At 39.2% G+C, this 18,300-nt stretch overlaps 1 protein-coding gene across 1 annotated transcript in view; it reads left to right on the forward strand.

Annotated features, from left to right (window-relative positions):
* The first annotated feature begins 800 nt into the window (after positions 1–800).
* SLC16A10 (solute carrier family 16 member 10) overlaps positions 801–18,300 on the forward strand; it is a 99,781-nt gene continuing 82,281 nt past the window's right edge. The window contains exons 1-2 of the mRNA XM_077780045.1: positions 801–905; positions 17,689–17,793. Of these exons, the coding sequence (XP_077636171.1) occupies positions 801–905; positions 17,689–17,793 (210 nt within the window). The remainder of the gene's footprint in view (positions 906–17,688; positions 17,794–18,300) is intronic.

Here is an 18,300-nt window from a genome sequence, read left to right on the forward strand (position 1 = left end):
CCTTTGCTCTCTTCAGTGTGGTTGTTAGTCCTTGTTAAGATTCTGATGAAATAGTTAGTCATTTTATTCCTTTTGTCACAGCCATGGGAGAAAACAATGATTTTATGCAAGTGTTGTTACATTTTTGATGCAATTGGAATGTTCTGGGAGTGACATGAATTCAAATGAGTTATGAATTAAATTTAAAGTGGATGACAGAGGGGGTGCCTGACTGTCTTGTTAGCAGAGCATGGGAAAGGGAGGAGGTAGGGAGTCTCTGGGTGGTGAGTTTGAGCCCCATGCTGAGGATAGAGATTACTTTTGAAAAAGACCTAAAGTGGAAGACAGAGAACCTAACTGCAACCGATTCTAATCTAGCATTCTGTGAATGATATTTTAAGGAGAATCCATACTTAAGTGATAATTTGCATAGTCACTTGTTTAGGATTGGGGCACATGATATCAATATTTATACTTTTCAAGTTGAATTTAAGAGCATCTTTTCAGCTGGGCAAAAACTTGTGCTTATGTTAAAGCTGTCATGAAATGTAGAACCTTGCCGTTTTTCTCCCTTGAAACTTTTTTCTGCTTATTTACTTACCTGTATATTCTCTAGAACTTTAATAGTGTTTTCTACCCAAGGTATTTAGAAATCCTGGGAAATTGCCTTTGGAATCAAAAGTTACTACAATCCAATTAGAGATCTGATCTCCTATTCAGATTAAACAAACAAACCTTAACAAAAACAAACTAAACCTCAAACACTACTTGAATGGTTGGCTCACCATGGCTCTGAGCATCAGCCTAGCCTGGTGCCACCCATGAACCATGGTGTTTTCATTGGCAGTGATTCAGAACGAGCAACTCCAGTGCTCCTGGGAGCTGTGCAAACTCACCACACCATAGCCAGGTCCTCTGAGACTGTGGTGAGGGAGGAGAGCAGCGCTTGCAGATGTGCTTGTACACATACCAGATGGTGAGGTAACGCTACGGCGTCTTCATTGACAGCAGAAATAACTTCCTACCTTGTATATAGGAACTAGAGCTAAAAGAACTATTTCCAAGTTGCAAGTATTTTTTCATTTCACTAGTTTTTAGTTATGGGGATACATATGAAATACAGATGTGAAATAATGAATATGGACCAAAGCAGTGTTTCTGCTTAAATTAAGTCCGGGAAGGTATATGAGTCTGAGAGGGCAGCACAGTTCCCCCCACCCTGAGGAGCATGTCAGAAGTTCCAGAGAAGCACATTTAGTTTCCAAAAGCATAGTCAAGATTATAATTTTGTACGTGAAAAACAAAAGAATCTCATTATTTTCATAATATAAGCAAAAGTGACAAAATCTTAGCTGGTGGATAAAAACAGAAGCATGGCTTTATCTTCTGAATATTAGAGTGTCTCACTCAAAAGGTAAACCACCCTTAGAGGTGTGCATCAAGGATTATGAGACTTCCGTGTTTATCAAGAGGGAACAACGTTGATCAGAAACACTGCTACCCTCTATGGAAGAGAATCACTGACTAGAGTTTATGCATTGGTCTGTTCAGCTATTACTCTTTTTCTTTTTTCTTTGCTAAAGTAAATTGAATCAACAGTGTTCTGTGTGTATTCAGAAAGTCAAAATTTATTCTTATGACAAACTTAGACTGGATCCAAAGCCAATTCTGTGATATGCTTTATAAAAGCAGTAAACTACTACTCATTAAATGGAGGCATTTCTTGACTCTTCTGGGTAGATCGGTATTAATGCCAAGTCGAGTGGGTTAGACTGGTGACTTTTTGATAGTAAAAACCTTTTCATCTTGCTTAATTATCCTCTTTATTTTGACTTCATGTTCCATGTTTTCAAATGGCAGCATCTCAAAGGATTCACATTTGTCAGTAGTTGTTTAAACGACATTCCAAAAAGTTAAATGGTGTTTTCTGCAATTGGGGCAGAAAGTTGCCATTGTTGTTGTATACTAATGCAGCACTCTTGCAGCATTACCAACTCCACACTTCTCCCAGGTTTTTGGATTTCTTTCTGTTAGTTTATCTGTGGCTTTTAAGTTTTCCATTCTAAATTTTCCTGTCCTAAGATGAACAAGTGTTATGTTTATAATAAAAATATTAATGTTAAAAATAATCTACCATTAGCATTAGGAATCCTAACTTTCATGACTATTATAGTAAACTTGCCCTAAGAATAAGCTGTTCTGTAGGAATAAATGATACATGTATGGAAGGTTTTTTTTTTAATTTTTAAAAATGGTTTTATTTATTTTTGAGAGAGGGAGAGAGAGAGAGACAGAACACGAGTGGGGAAGCGGCAGAGAGAGAGGGAGACAGAATCTGGAGCAGGCTCCAGGCTCTGAGCTGTCAGCACAGAGCCTGACATGGGGCTCAAACCCGTGAACCACAAGATCATGATCTGAGCCTAGGCATGATGTTCAACTGATTGACCCACCCAGGTGTGCCTGCTTTTTTTTTTTTTTTTTTAAGTTTATTTATACATTTTGAGAGAGTGAGAGAGCAAGCAGGGGAGGCAGAGAGAGAGGGAGGAGAGAGAATCCTAAGCAGTCTCTGTACTGTCAGCAAGGAGTCCCACAAGAGGCTTGAACTCAGAAACTGTGAGATCATGACCTGAGCTGAAACCCAGAGCCGGCTGCTTAACCAGCTGAGCCACCCAGCTGCCTCTAGATGTATGGAGTTTTAGTTTTAGGTGTTCTAGTTTGTCTCCTTCTACTCAAGAGAAAAATATTAATTATGGAATAGGCTGGAAATGGAAAACCAAGAAGTACTAAACCTTAACTCTTCAAATTTATAACGGATGCATATATAACAAAAAGTTCTTGCATGTGTGTAGATGTCGTTAGTATTGGAACCACAATCCTTACAGGGGAGTTTGAGGCAGGGCCCCATAATCAAATACATTGATATTTCTGCAGCAAAATGTGAGTATTCAGAGCAAATGGGACAAATAAAGACTATAAATAGTCTCGTGTCAGTTCAGATTATATATTGCCTCCAAGGGACTGTTGATCCCATCTTACAAAAGACTTTGGGTTTGGGATTTCAGAGTTGCCAATACGGAATTGTAAATTTATATGTAAATATTTAGTTTTGTTGGGGCACCTGGGTGGTTCAGTCGATTGGGCGATTGACTTTGGCTCAGGTCATGATTTCATGGTTCATGAGTTCAAGTTCAGCGTCGGGCTCTGTGCTCACAGCTCAGACAGAGCCTGGAGCCTATTTCGGATTCTGTGTCTCCCTCTCTCTCTGCTTCTCTCTCTCTCATTCGTGCTCTGTTTCTCTCTCTCTCACAATTAAATAAACATTAAAAAAATAATTACTTTTGTTCTCAGTTTCTCAGTAAACATTCTTTTTAAGGTACATTTTTCTGTATCATGTAGTGTACCTACTTAAGGTTTTCAGTAAGTGTGTTCTTCTGCCATACTGATCTAACCTCAATTACTAACCAGCCCCCTTGGCAGAGTTGTAGGCAGTGTTAGGCACTATAAGTATCGTGTTTATTTACATCTTTGAACAAATTGTTTTTTCTCCTATAGATTGCTTACTCATGGTATATGTGTAAAGGTGAGATTGATTACTGGTCAGAGGGTATGAACAACTTTATAACACTTGTTACACATTGCCAGGTTGTTCTTTAGCGAACTTGAGCCAGTTTACTGTGCACCAGCAATATGTTGGCTACTTGAAAACCCTAGCAATGTTAAGTTTTGTTTTTATTAGTATTTGCTAATTTGGTAAGTTCTAATGCTATTTTTAAAAAGTAGTTTTAAATTATATTTCATTGTGTTTAGGGCTATGTGTTTTCCCAGATTTTTGAGCCCATTAGAAGCAGCAACATGGCTTGGCAGTTATATGTAATATCTGGGAATACCAGGGAGCTCATACCAGTATCTTAGAGTGAAACTTTGTTACCACGTGTGAGACTGCTAGGAAGGCCCGAGATTATTCTTGTTTTCATTCTCACCTGACACACCTTGGCAGGTGGGGCACACCCTTGTTCCCATGCATCTGGTCTCAGCACAGGTGTTGATCAGGGCTTTCCTTGGGCTTAGAAGTGGGGACGGAAACTAGCCATCTGGAGACTTGGCCAGAAGAACTTCCTGACCCTTCCAGGTGACACCTTATCCTTCCCAGGATCACATCTGCAAGAGCAGCCCTGTTTCCTTCTCGGTGCTATCATCTTGCCTCAACCTCCTCCAGACCCAGCCAATTTGGTTAAAAATAGTTTTAATTAATTAATTTGGGTGTATGTGTGTTAATTTTTTTTTTGCTTTTATTTATTTTTAAAAAGTCTAGAAATCCTTTATAGAGCACAAACTATGTAGTAGGGGTCATGCAGGAAAGAACAAATTTGACTTCTTCCATAGGCATGAGAGGTCATGAGGGAAGCAAAATGCCACGTACATAAATAACCCTAAAGCAATATGCTACACATGTTAAACACAGTATAAATAAGATACAGGATTTTAAAGGAGGGCACAATGTTTTCTAACTGAGCTGATCAGGGATGGCTTCATGGAGGTGGCTTTTGAGTTAGGCTTTAAAGTATTGGTAGATTTTTCCTCAGCAGATTTAGCAGAAAAAGATATTTCAGGTGGCATGCAAGGTCTGGGCAAGGGCGAAGAGGCAGCCTAATAACAGATGTTTTCTTGTGCTTTACTCCATATTTTATATTGTTTTATCTTTCTGATAATCATATGATACAACTGCTGTTATGATCATCCTGTTTTAGATTAGCAGCTAAGGCTAGTGAGCATTGGGGCTGCATTTGAACTTAAGTCTTTCGCATTAGGACCCCGGCTCTTTATACCTGAGTACACACTGGACTTACTAAGTGAAAGCAAGGTGTTTGGTTTTCTTAGAGCCAGGATATATATGTAAGGTAAGTCTCAGAAGATAAGGCTGGAAAAGAATGATGGAGCTGGGGCACAGAATGTTTGAATGCTCGGTAAAGAAGTTTGGATAATAGGCAATGGGAGATATTGAAGGTGTCTGAAGTTGTGTCAAAAAGAGGTGACTCGGTTGCAGAGGGAAAGACCTAGGAGGAACGCCAATTACAAAATTGTTGGCTGAGAGCTGGGTGAGATTTGAGGCACAGCTGTTGCAATGGGAAGGAAGGGACCGATGTGAGACATTTTACAGGATAGATTTGAGGGAACTTTAACAAATGATGGGTGTAAACTGTGACATGGAAGCAGAGATGGTATCTACATCTGGAGTCTGTTTTCATACTTTTTATTAAAAACATTTTTTTTAATGTTTTTACTTATTATTGAGAGACAGAGAGAGACAACATGAGCAGGGGAGGGGCAGAGAGAGAGGGAGACACAGAATCTGAAGCAGGCTCCAGGCTCTGAACTGTCAGCACAGGGCCCAACGCGGGGCTCAAACTCATGAACCGTGAGATCATGACCTGAGTCAAAGTCATACAGTTAACCGACTAAGCCACCCAGGTTCCCCTATGTCTTAACACTTTTTGGACTGGGAGCCCTACATTTTCATTCTGTACTGGTGCTACACATTATGTAGACAGTTCTGGATGGTGCCATTGTCAGGACCAGGGACGTGAGGAGGAGGAATTGACAGGGAAAGACTGACTCAAATGTTAGACATTTGAGTGTTAAAAACCAGCAGGATATCAAGGGATGGAAGTCAGATAACTGGAAATGTAAACCTGGAGCCTCAGAATGAAGCTGAAGCCAGAGGTAGAGCTTTGGAAAGACCCATGAGTCTCTAAGAGGAACATGATGTTGATAATAGAAACCCAGAAATTCTGTCTCAAGCAGACCTGAGGGCTTTAGTTAGTGTCCCTTGAAATCATCTTATTTAAAAGTAACAAAACGTCATTCCTTAAAAAGTCTTTCTAGCATTTAGATTTCTCTAATTCAGATCTGCAACTTCCCAAAGGTCAGAATTGTATTGTTACTACCACTGTCCTAAGTATTTCCACAACTAGTCCTAAGATTTATATTTTCCCTGTAGTTTAGCATAATCTCTAAGGCTACTGACATTTACTCTTTCTTTTATCCATGATGTAATTAAGCCAGTCTGTCAGTTTTATTTTCAAGATGTTTTGGACCAAGAGGCTAGGAGAATAGCTTACGATAGTTATAATTAATTTGTGTATTTCAAATTTAAATGTAAAGTATTGACAGTGATGGAAAACCCGTTCAACAGGCAAATGTTATCTTGTAGATCAGTTTTCAGGGTGTAGTAACTGAGTCAGCTACTTCTTATACAATTCATAATGAAAACAGCTAACTCTTCAGTGTAGGCTCACTTTTTAAAAAATTATCTAGGAAAACTAGGAAACCAGAATAAATGAATATACGTTCTCTGACTAGCACTAGGGTGGAATATTGCACAGTTTCTTAAGAAACATGATTGACTCAAAAAGAATGAAATCTTGCCATTTGCAACTACGTGGATGGAACTAGAGTGTATTATGCTAAGTGAAATTAGAGAAAGACAAATATCATATGACTTCACTCATATGAGGACAAAACAGATGAACATAAGGGGGGAGCAGAAGTAATATAAAAACAGGTGAAGAGGACAAAACATGAGAGACTCTTAAATATAGACAACAAATAGAGGGTTGCTGGAGACATTGTGGGAGGGGGAATGGGCTAAATGGTAAGGAGCTTAAGGAATCTACGCCTGACATCATTGTTGCACCATGTGCCAACTAACTTAGATGTAAATGATAAAGAATAAATAAATTATAGAAAAAAGAAACATGACTGACTTTTGCAAGTCCGTCACTTTAGACACCTGAGGTTTGGCAGCGAGAGAAGGCAGTGTCCTCATGTGCTTGCTTGCTGGCTGGGAATGGAGTTGGTCCTAATTCAGATAATAATTGGCTGTTTGGCTATGCTCAGGTATATTTTGCCTTAGTTTCCTGTCACACAGCCTAACAGTGAGACCCAAGCAAGATAATAGAATGTCAAAATGCTTTTGGATGCATAAAACAGCACAGATATGTCAAACAACATTGTTACTGAGCAGCTTGGCATGGTGCCTGTATGAGCGCGTGCGTGTGTTGACTCACGTGCTGTGCTATAATCTTTCAGAACTTGGGTCCTGAATTGCTCTCTTGTGATTGAAGCCTGGTTGAAGGTGTTGGACGTGCAGTGACCCTGGAGGAAGAACCTGTAAATGCAGAGGGTGATTGAAAGGAAATTGATAGTTGTGTAAGAGGAGGGTATCTGCTCCCTCCCTTTTTTTTTTTTCTTGGTAAGAAAATCTNTCTTACCTTTCCAGTAACTGTTTTATCTTTTACTATCATTTGGTTTCATTTACAAGGTCTGTATTAAAGCATATGTCAGGGTTTAAGGCAGTATTTTGACCATGCTTGTCTCCTGTTGTGCTTGCTGGGATGAATTGAAGTCCTGGCTTGCTGACAAGTAAATTTGATATCTAATGGTTATGGAGAGAGGAGGAAAAGGGAAGTCCAACTAAAGCATTTTTTCCTCAGAGTTTGATAAACAGAAGCCATGTAATCTTTTAAATCCCATGCCAACATTACAGGCAGAAAAAGACTTGCTGATAGCAAAGGTCAGGAATCACAAAAGAGCACTGTAAGCTTTTGGTATTGACTTCAGAACACACTGTTTTCTATAATTTAGTGTTCATTTGTTATATGTATGTATGCTGTTACAGTTTTGTGCATGTGGTAGTTGCTTTTTGTAACTTTAGTTAGGAAACAAATAATGAGTCACTTAAAAGGCAGACTATTACTCTTTTTGGAAAAAAAGTCTAGTAAAAGTAATGCTTAATCCAATTAATCTGTCTTCTTACTCTAATTCACTGTGATGACTTCAGGTGTCTGGTAGCAACTGAGAATGGGCTATGGAAAAATGTTAAGGCAATGTAATCCTCATTATTTATGGTCACTTAAGAGGATAAATTAATCACTGGTCACTAATCTTTGGATAATTACTCTATTTAACTGGAAATATCCTTAGTTTTTTGGAAAGCAAGTCAGTGGAGTTAGTAGAACTGTCAAAATTGATCAGCTTTTCTAAGTCTAATAATAAGTGAATAGAAACCAGTTGCCTGCAACCCTTTCTCCCCTGTGCTGTAGCATGATCCTTCTATAACTCCCAACATTGTATATGGAACAACAGGGAAGATATATTAATATGCTACCTTGTGGTTTTAGGTGGGCCTTCAGAGCCTGTTAGTTGAGGATTAACAAAGTTGCCATAACAGTAAAGGCTTGTAACCTGTGTATGTGGTTTTGGTTATTAGAATTAGGCAAGTTAATTACATTATAAAATTGGCTCGAATGTAGGTGGTTAAGAAGTGAGTCTTTTGGGGACAGCAATTCCATTTACTTGTGCATTAAATAAATATTTTGAAGGAGTCCAACATTGTTTGAGTACTGTACTTATTAGATGCTAGGGATGGGGATAGGAATAAAGAAGGGTATACATTTCAATCCCCAAGGAATAAATAAAGGAGGAAGTCCTAGCCTTGTATTTTCAGCATGGGTACAGTGTCTCAAATGCAGACTAGTATTCACTTTTGGAGTTTGAGGTCCTCATTCATGAGGTTCCTGAAGAATCTAAGAGTAAATGAGATTGTTGTATGGGTGGAATCAGAGACATATTACTTATTTATCACAGTCAAAGTAATGCCATTTTGATAATAACATTCACTTGTGTATATTACAAATTATTGCTTTTCTAAGATTTCTGGAAACAAAACAGAATTCTGCCAAGTATTGTTTCCAATCAACAGAGAAAGATTGTGTCATTATGGGAAACATAATACTGTACATGGGACTGACTTACTTTAGAGCTAAAATATAACTTTGGACTTTAGAAAACAGTTGACGGTTTAGAAATCTTAACTAGGACACATTTTAGAAAGCCCAATTTAATTAATTTTTAAAATCCCACTCTATCAAGGGATAATTTCATATAAAAGTCACCAATTTTAGGTCTACAATTTGATGAGTTCTGACAAATGCACAATCTTGCGACGACCATCACAATCATGATAGAGCCTTTCAGTCACCCCAAGATGTTCTCTTGTGTCTCTTTGCAGTCAGTCTTCCCCTATACCCTAGCCTCTGGCAGCCATTGATCAACATTGTTCCTATAGTTTGGCTTGCTCTAAAATTTTGTTTAAATGGAATCATACAGTATTTTTCTTTGTTTCTAGCTTTCACTCAGCATGATCGTTTTGAGGATTCATTCATGTTGTTTCATATATTAGTAGTTCATTTCTTTTTATTGCTGAATAGTATTCCATTATTGCCTATACTACAGTTTTTTTTATCCATTTACATGTTGATGGACATTTGGGTTGTTTCTAGTTTTTGCCTGTTATGAATAGTGCTGCTCTGAACATTTGTGTGTAGTTACCTATGTTTTCATGTCTTCCATGCACCTTATTTTAGTGTGAATTTTATTCTATATGCTTATTTGTAATTTTAAACTTCATAAGAGGATGACTTATTTGTAATTTTAAACTTCATAAGAGGATGATATTATGTATTATTTTTGTTAAGTAGGCTTCATGCCCAGTGTGGAGCCCAGTGTGGGGCTTGAACTCAGGACCCTGAGATCAAGACCTGAGCTGAGATTAAGGGTTGGATGTTTAACTGACTGAACCACCCAGGCACCTCTGTTATTTCTTTTTCTTTTTTTTTTTTTTAATTAAAAGAAATTGTGACTGAATGAGGAGTTGAAACAGTAAGTGGAAGACTCCGGAAAGACAGATTTTTCACTTGGGTGATTGGGTGAATGGTACTCCTGATCAAGAGAGTCAAATATGGCTAAGATTTCCTAATTTTAGAAAAGACTGAAGAGGGTCCATTGAAATGAGTCTGTGGGATGTCACCTCATTGGTGTGGGTGGAGGTAAGTGGAGCCTGATTAGTTTTTGGAGCAGTGAACGGGAAATAGAGGTGGGGGTGTAGGCTGAAAAGTGAAGAAATGATAAAAGGAGAAATATAGTGGTAGCCAGACGAGGATCAGCATCAAGGGAGGGTCATTTTATAAAAGACGGAAGTAGCTTGAGGAGAGGGAGCCTGTAGAGAGGGAGAAGGTGAAGTCACCAAGCGGCTAATTAATAGAATAAGGTTCATGAGCAAGTCAGATAAGGAATCCGGAGCACAGCCGGTGGCAGGGGTGGGGTGAGGGGAGTTTGCCAGGGGTGCCTTCTATTCAGGCTCTGGAGAGAAGAAAGAACAGGAACAAGCATGTACTGTAGTGGGGTACAGTAGCAGACCTCAAGAGAGTGGCAGAGGTTTGAGGGCTGAGTAGTGAGAAGAAGGATTGATAACAGCCCTGAGAACTCCACCATGATGGAAACTGGTACCACCACAAATTCATGTTTTCCAAAGATCGTGGCTTCCCCCCGCCCCCTTACTGTTCTCCGCAGCCTGATAAGTGAACAGGGAAGGTGAGCTGAACAATTGATAAAAGGTTGGAAAAGAATTGAAGCAAAATAATTTTACATTTTTTTTTTGGTCTGTTTTCAGCTCTATGCTATGTGGCTTCTCCTTCTCTCCGCCTTTTATACACCTCATCTTTTTTGGTAAAGTGGATTAAACCTTTAACAACCAAATGCAGTTTTTTACATTTTTTAAAAATTGTGGTAAAATCTGTATAATATAAAATTTACCATTTGAACCACTGTTAAGTGTACACTTGAGTGGGATTAAGTACATTCACAGTGTTGTGCACCCATCACTATCCTACAGTTTTAATTTGAGGCATGACCCTGTCATCTCTTTTCCTCCCTTTCTATTACTCCTGATCTGTAAATTCAACATAGTCCTTCACTGGATCCATGATTTGTATTGTTGAAATGGAGGTATTAATAACAGTAGATAACTGAGCTTAATTTTGGCAGGTGCTGTGCAAGGCCCAAATTGTGGCATTAACTTTCTCAATATTTAGTTGTAATTATTTGTTAATGTCTGTCTGCCTTACTAAGACATTACTAAGACTTACTTACCAAGGTCCTTGGGTGCAGAGGCTATCTGTGTCTTTTTCACAGTTATATCTGTACTGCCTGGCGTAGCAGGCTTGACACTATGCTTGACACATAGTAGGCATTCTGTGAAGTTTTTTTGTTTTCATTTTTTCAATGTTTGTTTATTTTTGAGAGACAAACAGAGCATGAGTGGGGGAGGGGCAGAGAGAGAGGGAGACACAGAATCCAAAGCAGGCTCCAGGCTCTGAGTTGTCAGCCCAGAGCCCGACTCAGGGCTCAAACCCACGAACTGAGAGATCATGACTTGAGCTGCAGTTGGGTGCTTAACTGACTAAGCCACCCAGACGCCCCATCAGTGAAGTTCTTAAACACTTGAAAGTCCTTTGCTGAAAGAATTTAGTTTAATAAGTTCTTTCTGCATGCTTCATATAAAGTAAGTAAAACTTGTATTCACACATTAATACAGATTATAGGGCATTCCACATTCCAATGTCTAGTTAATTAGTAGAAATCAAAAAGAGTTTATATTTGCAGTTTCACCTTGGAAGGTATTAGAGCAGATTGTGCATTAAACAAGTGGTTGTACAGAATTGGCAGCAATAATCCCAAAGCTTGAAGGCTGTAGGTTAATTAGGATAACTTGACAGAAAGTGAGTTAATCAAATTTTAGAGTTGAAAGAATGTTCCAATAATTTATGTTCACCCACACTTCAAATCTATCAGCAGGTAACAGGAACTTTAGTTGCAGAATACTCCAAAACAGCAAAATACCAGTGTGGATTTTATGACTTATGGTAATGTTTTGGAGAAAGAAAACCAATAAAATTGTTTGAGGACGTTTGGTACTATTACCTTGTATTAAATAAAATACACTAGAGTTTAAAATAATTCCCTTTGTTAAAGATGAAGATATGTAGTTAATACATTAATAAATTAGGAATTGTATATTTATACAGTTCCATTTATTAATGCTTTCGGTAGTACTTTAAGAAATATGCACAAATATGGGCATTTCTTCTTAATTGGTATTAAAGTATTTTTGTTTCCAACTGGCCTATGTTTAAATGGATATAAAGGGGGCAAAATACACATATAAGAATTAATTAGCAATATAGTGACATCCCTATAAAGATAATCACAATATGCCCTCTGATTCCAAAAGGTAGGGGCTCTTTCTCTCTGTGTTAGAAAAACCCAGTGAGGCTCTTAAAAACAAACAAACAAACAACAAATCTGCCTCCAGCAAGTTATTTTTTGGATCATAATGAAGGAGAATAGGAAAGCTATTAGGAGCTCTAGTTCTATAATTTTTTTACCCTTTTTAAATCTCAATGAGCTAAAACTGGAGTTTAGTTTTAGGGACAGTAATGGGAGTTTTCTTATGTATCATCTGCAAAATCTAGTCCTGAGTGATTACAATGGCTTTTTAGTGTGGCGTGTGTGCAGGTGCATGCAGGTAGACCAGAGACCTAGGTCTTTGAAATGGACTTCCTCCATGGGGCGCCTGGGTGGTTTAGTCGGTTAAGCGTCTGACTTTCGCTTAGGTCATGATCTCACGGTTCGTGGGTTCGGGCCCGCGTTGGGCTCTGTGCTGACTGCCGGCTCAGAGCCTGGAGCCTGTTTCGGAGTCTGTGTCTCCCTCTCTCTCTCTGACCCTCCCCTGCTCACGCTGTCTCTCTCTCTCTCTCTCCTAGAAATAAATAAAAATATAAAAAAAATGGACTTCCTCCACTAAAGTAACAGAAAGAGCAGGGAGCGAGGGGGAGGGGTGAGGAGGAGCAGAATCAGAGAAAACAAAGACTGAGGTTCCAGTCTTGGTTGTATAAATGCCACCCTGTCCCCTCATCACTGAGGCCTGCCCTATCCCATGCTGGTGTTGTGTCTGCTTTGCGGAGCGAGAGGAGTCTGCGTGTGAAGGTGGGGTCTGGGGTCTTGGTGCCTGCTAGGCTGACGTAAGCAGGTTGCATCTCTGGCTGGGCTCTGGGATGGCAACAGCACAAATTTCCAGGAAACAAATTTTCCTGTCATCATTTTTATTCCTGAATCATCATGTTTAGTTATTCAGATGTTTAGTATTGCCAGTTACTTAGAAATCAAGCAGGCAGCCTCTTCTGTTGCACCCCTTTCCTTCCTTTTTTTCTTATTTCTATCTTGTCTGCTACTCCTTGAAGTTAGTTAACCACAGGCATTTATTTTTATTTATTTATTTTTTAATAGTTTATTGTCAAGTTGGTTTCCATATAACACCCAGTGCCCATCCTGACAAGTGCCTGCTGTCACCCCCTCCTCCAAGCCCATCACCCCCTTTCCCCTTCCCCCACCCCCATCATCCCTGTTTGTTTTCAGCATTCCAGAGTCTCTCATGGTTTGCCTCCCTCCCTCTCCCCAACTATTTTTCCCCCCTTCTTCTCCCCCACAGTCCTCCCTTAAGTTCCTCCTAATCCTCCTATACAAAGCACAGGCATTTAAACATAGCGATTACCATTTCCACTCACAAGCATAGGGTTTCCTCCCTACCTCATTGGCTCCTAATCCTGTGGCGTGTGATGGTGACTTAAGATGTTTAAAGATGTCGCATACATGTAGTAACATTGGTAATCTTCAGAAGATAGTATTGAGTGAAAATATGAAGTTGTAGAGTGTTTAATATGGTACTGTTTACATTTCATTTGAAAACACGTAAAACAATACATTTCATAGAATCTAAAACACTATTTTTTTTTATTTTTAATGTTTTTCTTTATTTCTAGGAGAGAGAGAGAGAGAGAGAGAGACAGCGCGAGCAGGGGAGGGTCAGAGAGAGAGGGAGTCACAGACTGAAACAGGCTCCAGGCTCTGAGCTGGCAGTCAGCATAGAGCCCGACGCGGGGCTCGAACCCACGAACCGCGAGATCATGACCTAAGCGAAAGTCGGACGCTTAACCGACTAAGCCACCCAGGCGCCCCTAAAACACTATTGATACTAAGACACACCACTATTTTATATATATACTGAATTTACTGTAAGATGCATCCCAATTTATAGATGTTTTAATATGAAAAAAGCATCCTAGAGTTGAAGTAAGATAGATATACTTTATTGAAATGTACTTATATAATAAAAATATAAAACATGCATGGAAATGATATATAGCCAATTCAGGATCTCTACTTTATCTCTATGAAGGGAGGGAGGCATATAGGCACAGGGCCACATAAGGGGCTTCAGTGCTATAATTTCTTAAAGAATTTTTTTTAATGTTTATTTTTGAGAGAGAGAGAGAGAGACGAGAGACAGAGTGTGAGCAGGGGAGGGCCAGTGAGAGAGAGAAAGAGAGATACACACACATACACCCACATCCACACCACACACACACACACACACACCACGCACACACACAGAATCTAAAGCAGGCTCCAGGGTCCGAGCTGTCAGCACAGAGCCTGATATGGGGCTCAAACTCACAAACTCCAAGATCATGACCTGAGCCAAAGTCGAAAGCAACTGACTGAGCCACCCAGGTGCTCTTATAATTTATTTTCAAAAATCTGAAGCGAACATTGCCAAAAGTTCTTTTTATTTAAAAAATTTTATTATGGTTTTTATTTATTTTTGAGACAGAGACAGAGCATGAGAGGGGGAGGGGCAGAGAGAGAGGGAAACACAGAATCTGAAACAGGCTCCATGCTCTGAGCTGCCAGCACAGAACCTTATGCCGGCCTTGAGCCCACGAACTGCAAGATCATGACCTGAGCCAAAGTTGGACACCTAACCAACTGAGCCACCAAGGCACCCCTGAATCTTGCCAGAAGTTAAGATTAGACAAAGCTGGTTGATGAATTCCTGTAATTTTCTGCATGCTGTAAATATTTCAAATGAAAAATATATACTTAAAAGCTACATAAAAAGCAAGTTGCTAAAGTCTACATACAGTGGATCCTATTTTACCTTCTAGCAGTATTTGATTTTGTGTTCTTTCAGACTTTTTCCTACGTCTGTCACACCTAGCAGGTTTTGTTGTTGCTGCTGCTGTTGTGGGAAGACTGGGTGGGGCTTTTCTACATTTTCATTTTTGGGTATGAATTAAAAAACATACCGTGTATGATAAAAAGGGCAATGTTTTTAATGATGAAGACATCACAGAATGAGTAGGATTGGATGGCATTATTTCTTGGTTTTAATAAGGAGCAAGAAAATGTTTCATTTTTTGTTTCTTTGAAACCATTTTTCTGGTTGCTTCCTTGTTCTTTCTTAGTCATAAGGTGTCTCTTGAGGTCAGGTCTTGAGAATAAGAATTGCACAAGTTGAACAAAAGTGAGTACTGTCAGGGCACCTGGCTGACTCTGTCTGTGGAGCGTGCCACTCTTGATCTTGGGTTTGTGAGTTCCAGCCTCATGTTGGATGCAGAGCTTACTTAAAAAGAAAAAAAATACTATCATGCCTAGAAATCTGATAAAGAGACCTTTAAAACAGGGTCATGAAGCTTATGAACTCTTTTTTAAAATCCTTTTACTGAAACCTAAGACGTATTTCAGGTTTGTGCTGCTGCCACCAGCTGACGGGTGCAGTAGGGCATTTGCTTGTTTCCCCAGCAGAGAGGAGTGTGGAGGTGAAAGGGGCATTGTGTTATCACACTACCCTCAGGGGTCTGTAACCTTCTACCTCCGTGAAGGACTATTTTTCATATCCCATAATATTGTCTTACTATCACACTTAGGTGTTTAATAGTCCTTACTGGTTGATTAAAATAAAACTTGGGGAGATCTATGAAAAAGTGCCAAATACCCAGAATCTCATTCCTACGATCTTGCCCAATGACTCCTAAGAAAGAAAGAGCCATATGCATGAAGCTCTCCACTATACCATGATTGTCAAAAAGTGAAACTTTGGAGTCCATTTAATATGTCTTCAAATATGGAAATGGTTAAATAAATGATAACAGTCTTGTTTTATGGATTATATTGCAACTGTAAATGAAAATGATTGCTATGTAGCCACATAGAAAATGTTCCATGGTGAAAAGAACAGATGAACCATGATATGACTCTAGGAATGTATGTGAACGTGAGCACAGATGAAGGGAATGTGGAAACAACAAAACAGCTGTGTTAAAATGGTAGAATTTTGAGTGGATTTCTGCTCTTACCATTTGTAAAAATATTTGTACTTATTTTTTGTAGGGTGGGGGAAGTCAGATCCTTTAAAGAAAAATTTAAATTTCTCTTTAAGAAAACGGCAGATGGTTGTTTGGAGGATACTAGGAAACTAAAAGTAGTGGCCCCTTTGAAGATAAAATGAAAACATTTTAAACCAGATTTGCCTTTGCAAATATTGATTATTTAATTTTGTTTTTTTGAGGTTAAGTTGGCCTAGTGCAATTGTGTGGAAATCGGAATATTGCAGAGGACTGGCAAAAAGAAGTGGGAGGATCAAAGCCAGTGTGACTGGTTTATTCTTTTGCACTACCAAATAAACCAAATTTTTGGACTGTGTCTGCTTTAGTCAATGTTTGGGTATTTGCTTTGAAGCTATTCGTTGGCAGTCATGCCATTAGGATGCACACAAGAGCCATAGTCTGACCCTGAGCTGGTAGAATCATGGTAGAACCAAAGGAAATGGTTCATTTCTTTTCTCTATACTGCTTGTTTTTTTTTTATTTTTACATAACCACAGATTTATAGCTACCAAAAAAAAGTCCCATGATTAACGCATGGTTAAATCATCTTGCCATCATAGGTAGACTGGGCCTGTGCGACTGATGAGAGGATAGAAAAGTACTAATAGACTGAAGCAGTTTGAGACCTTTAGTGCCTGGCGAACCAATTAATCCAGCATCTTCATATACAGCTAAGTAAGTACCAGGGAATCAGCAATGAACCTATGTCTTAGGACTCTGTACCTATCTAGTACCCTTTCTGTTGTGCAATGAGAGAAGGAGGGAAAGGGAGAGCAGAGCCAAATTATTGACATTTTAGGGGCTACTTTTTCGGGGAGGAAAGAACATCAGACTTGATGTCATTATCATCTTAAGTTATAGTTTTTACAAAAATGCCCCAAAATGAAAATGCATAAAAGACATGAATAGACAGTTCACCAAAGAAGTAGTATGATAAAAATGAAAAAATATGCAGCATAATTAAAATATAAATAATAAATGCATATTGCTACCTCAAGGTAAAAAATTTACATACAAAATTTATTATTAATATCATTAGCGGGGTGCTTGGATAGCTCAGCAGGTTAAGCATCTGACTCTTGATTTCAGCTCAGGTCATGTCTCGCTGACTTGAGATTGAGCCCTGCATCAATCGGGCTCCGTGTTGAGTGCGGAGCCTGCTTGGGATTCTCTCTCTCCCTCCGTCTGCTCCTCCTTCACTTGTGCTCTTGAGCTCTCTTCTCTCTCGAACAAAAAATAGACCATTGTCCTTACAGGGCTTTTTGTTGACAATTGAATCTAATTTTAGGAAACAAATGGAAAAAATGCAGTGCAAATGTGAAAGATAAAGATAACCTGGTCAATGAATTTCAGGAAAGTTGTGGTAGCTTTAAATCTTTTTCCTCAATCCTTCAATCCTATCTGGCACCTGTAGATGAATTATCTCAGGTGGTGTTTGCAGACAGTGAACCCCTAGGAAGGAAGCTGTGAAGAGCTCAAAGCAGTTGAGACTAGGTATCCGCACCTCCTTTTCCTTTCCTTCTGTGTCCTATACAGAGAGGGTGGTGCAGATCTGACTAAAGGAATTGTCCTCATCCCCGTTCAGAAGATTACTGCAGGGCCTCAGGAAGACAAAGCCAAGGAAATAGAATCCTCAAAATCGGAAAGGGACCCTAGTATAGTTATTGGAGGCTGTCATGCTGAAGACAGGGTTTGGACTGTGTTGTAACTCTGAAGCCAAATGTGGTTTTCTGAAGCCAAGTAAGGGGACTGAGTGGGTTGTCTGTCCTTGGCAACCATGAGCCACATCTCTGAACAGACCTTATCATCTGGGCTAAACCAGCCCAGGAGTTCTGATGAGAGGATTGAACTTAATATTTTAATATTGCTGACACAGAAATAGCTCCCCTCAAATCTCATTTGGAAGTAAGCAGGGTAAAAGTAATAAATATTCAGTGTTGCTTTTTAACTAAATTATATATTTTAGAGATGGGCCCAAGTCAGACCATATAGAAAAGCCTCATCCTTTTTCATTCTGTAGCAAGGCTGGGCAAATGGTCTTTGTAAAGGACCATATGGTAAATATTTTAATGTAGGCCAAACAGTCTCTTTCACAACTACTCAGCTGCGCTACTGTTGTAGCACAAAAGCAGCCATACACAACATGTAAAGGAATGTAATTTACTCATTTCAGTAAAGCTGTATTGGATCCTGACAT

This window comes from Crocuta crocuta, unplaced genomic scaffold, assembly GCF_008692635.1.
Source record: "Crocuta crocuta isolate KB4526 unplaced genomic scaffold, BGI_CrCroc_1.0 scaffold147, whole genome shotgun sequence".
NCBI classification, from domain to species: domain Eukaryota; kingdom Metazoa; phylum Chordata; class Mammalia; order Carnivora; family Hyaenidae; genus Crocuta; species Crocuta crocuta.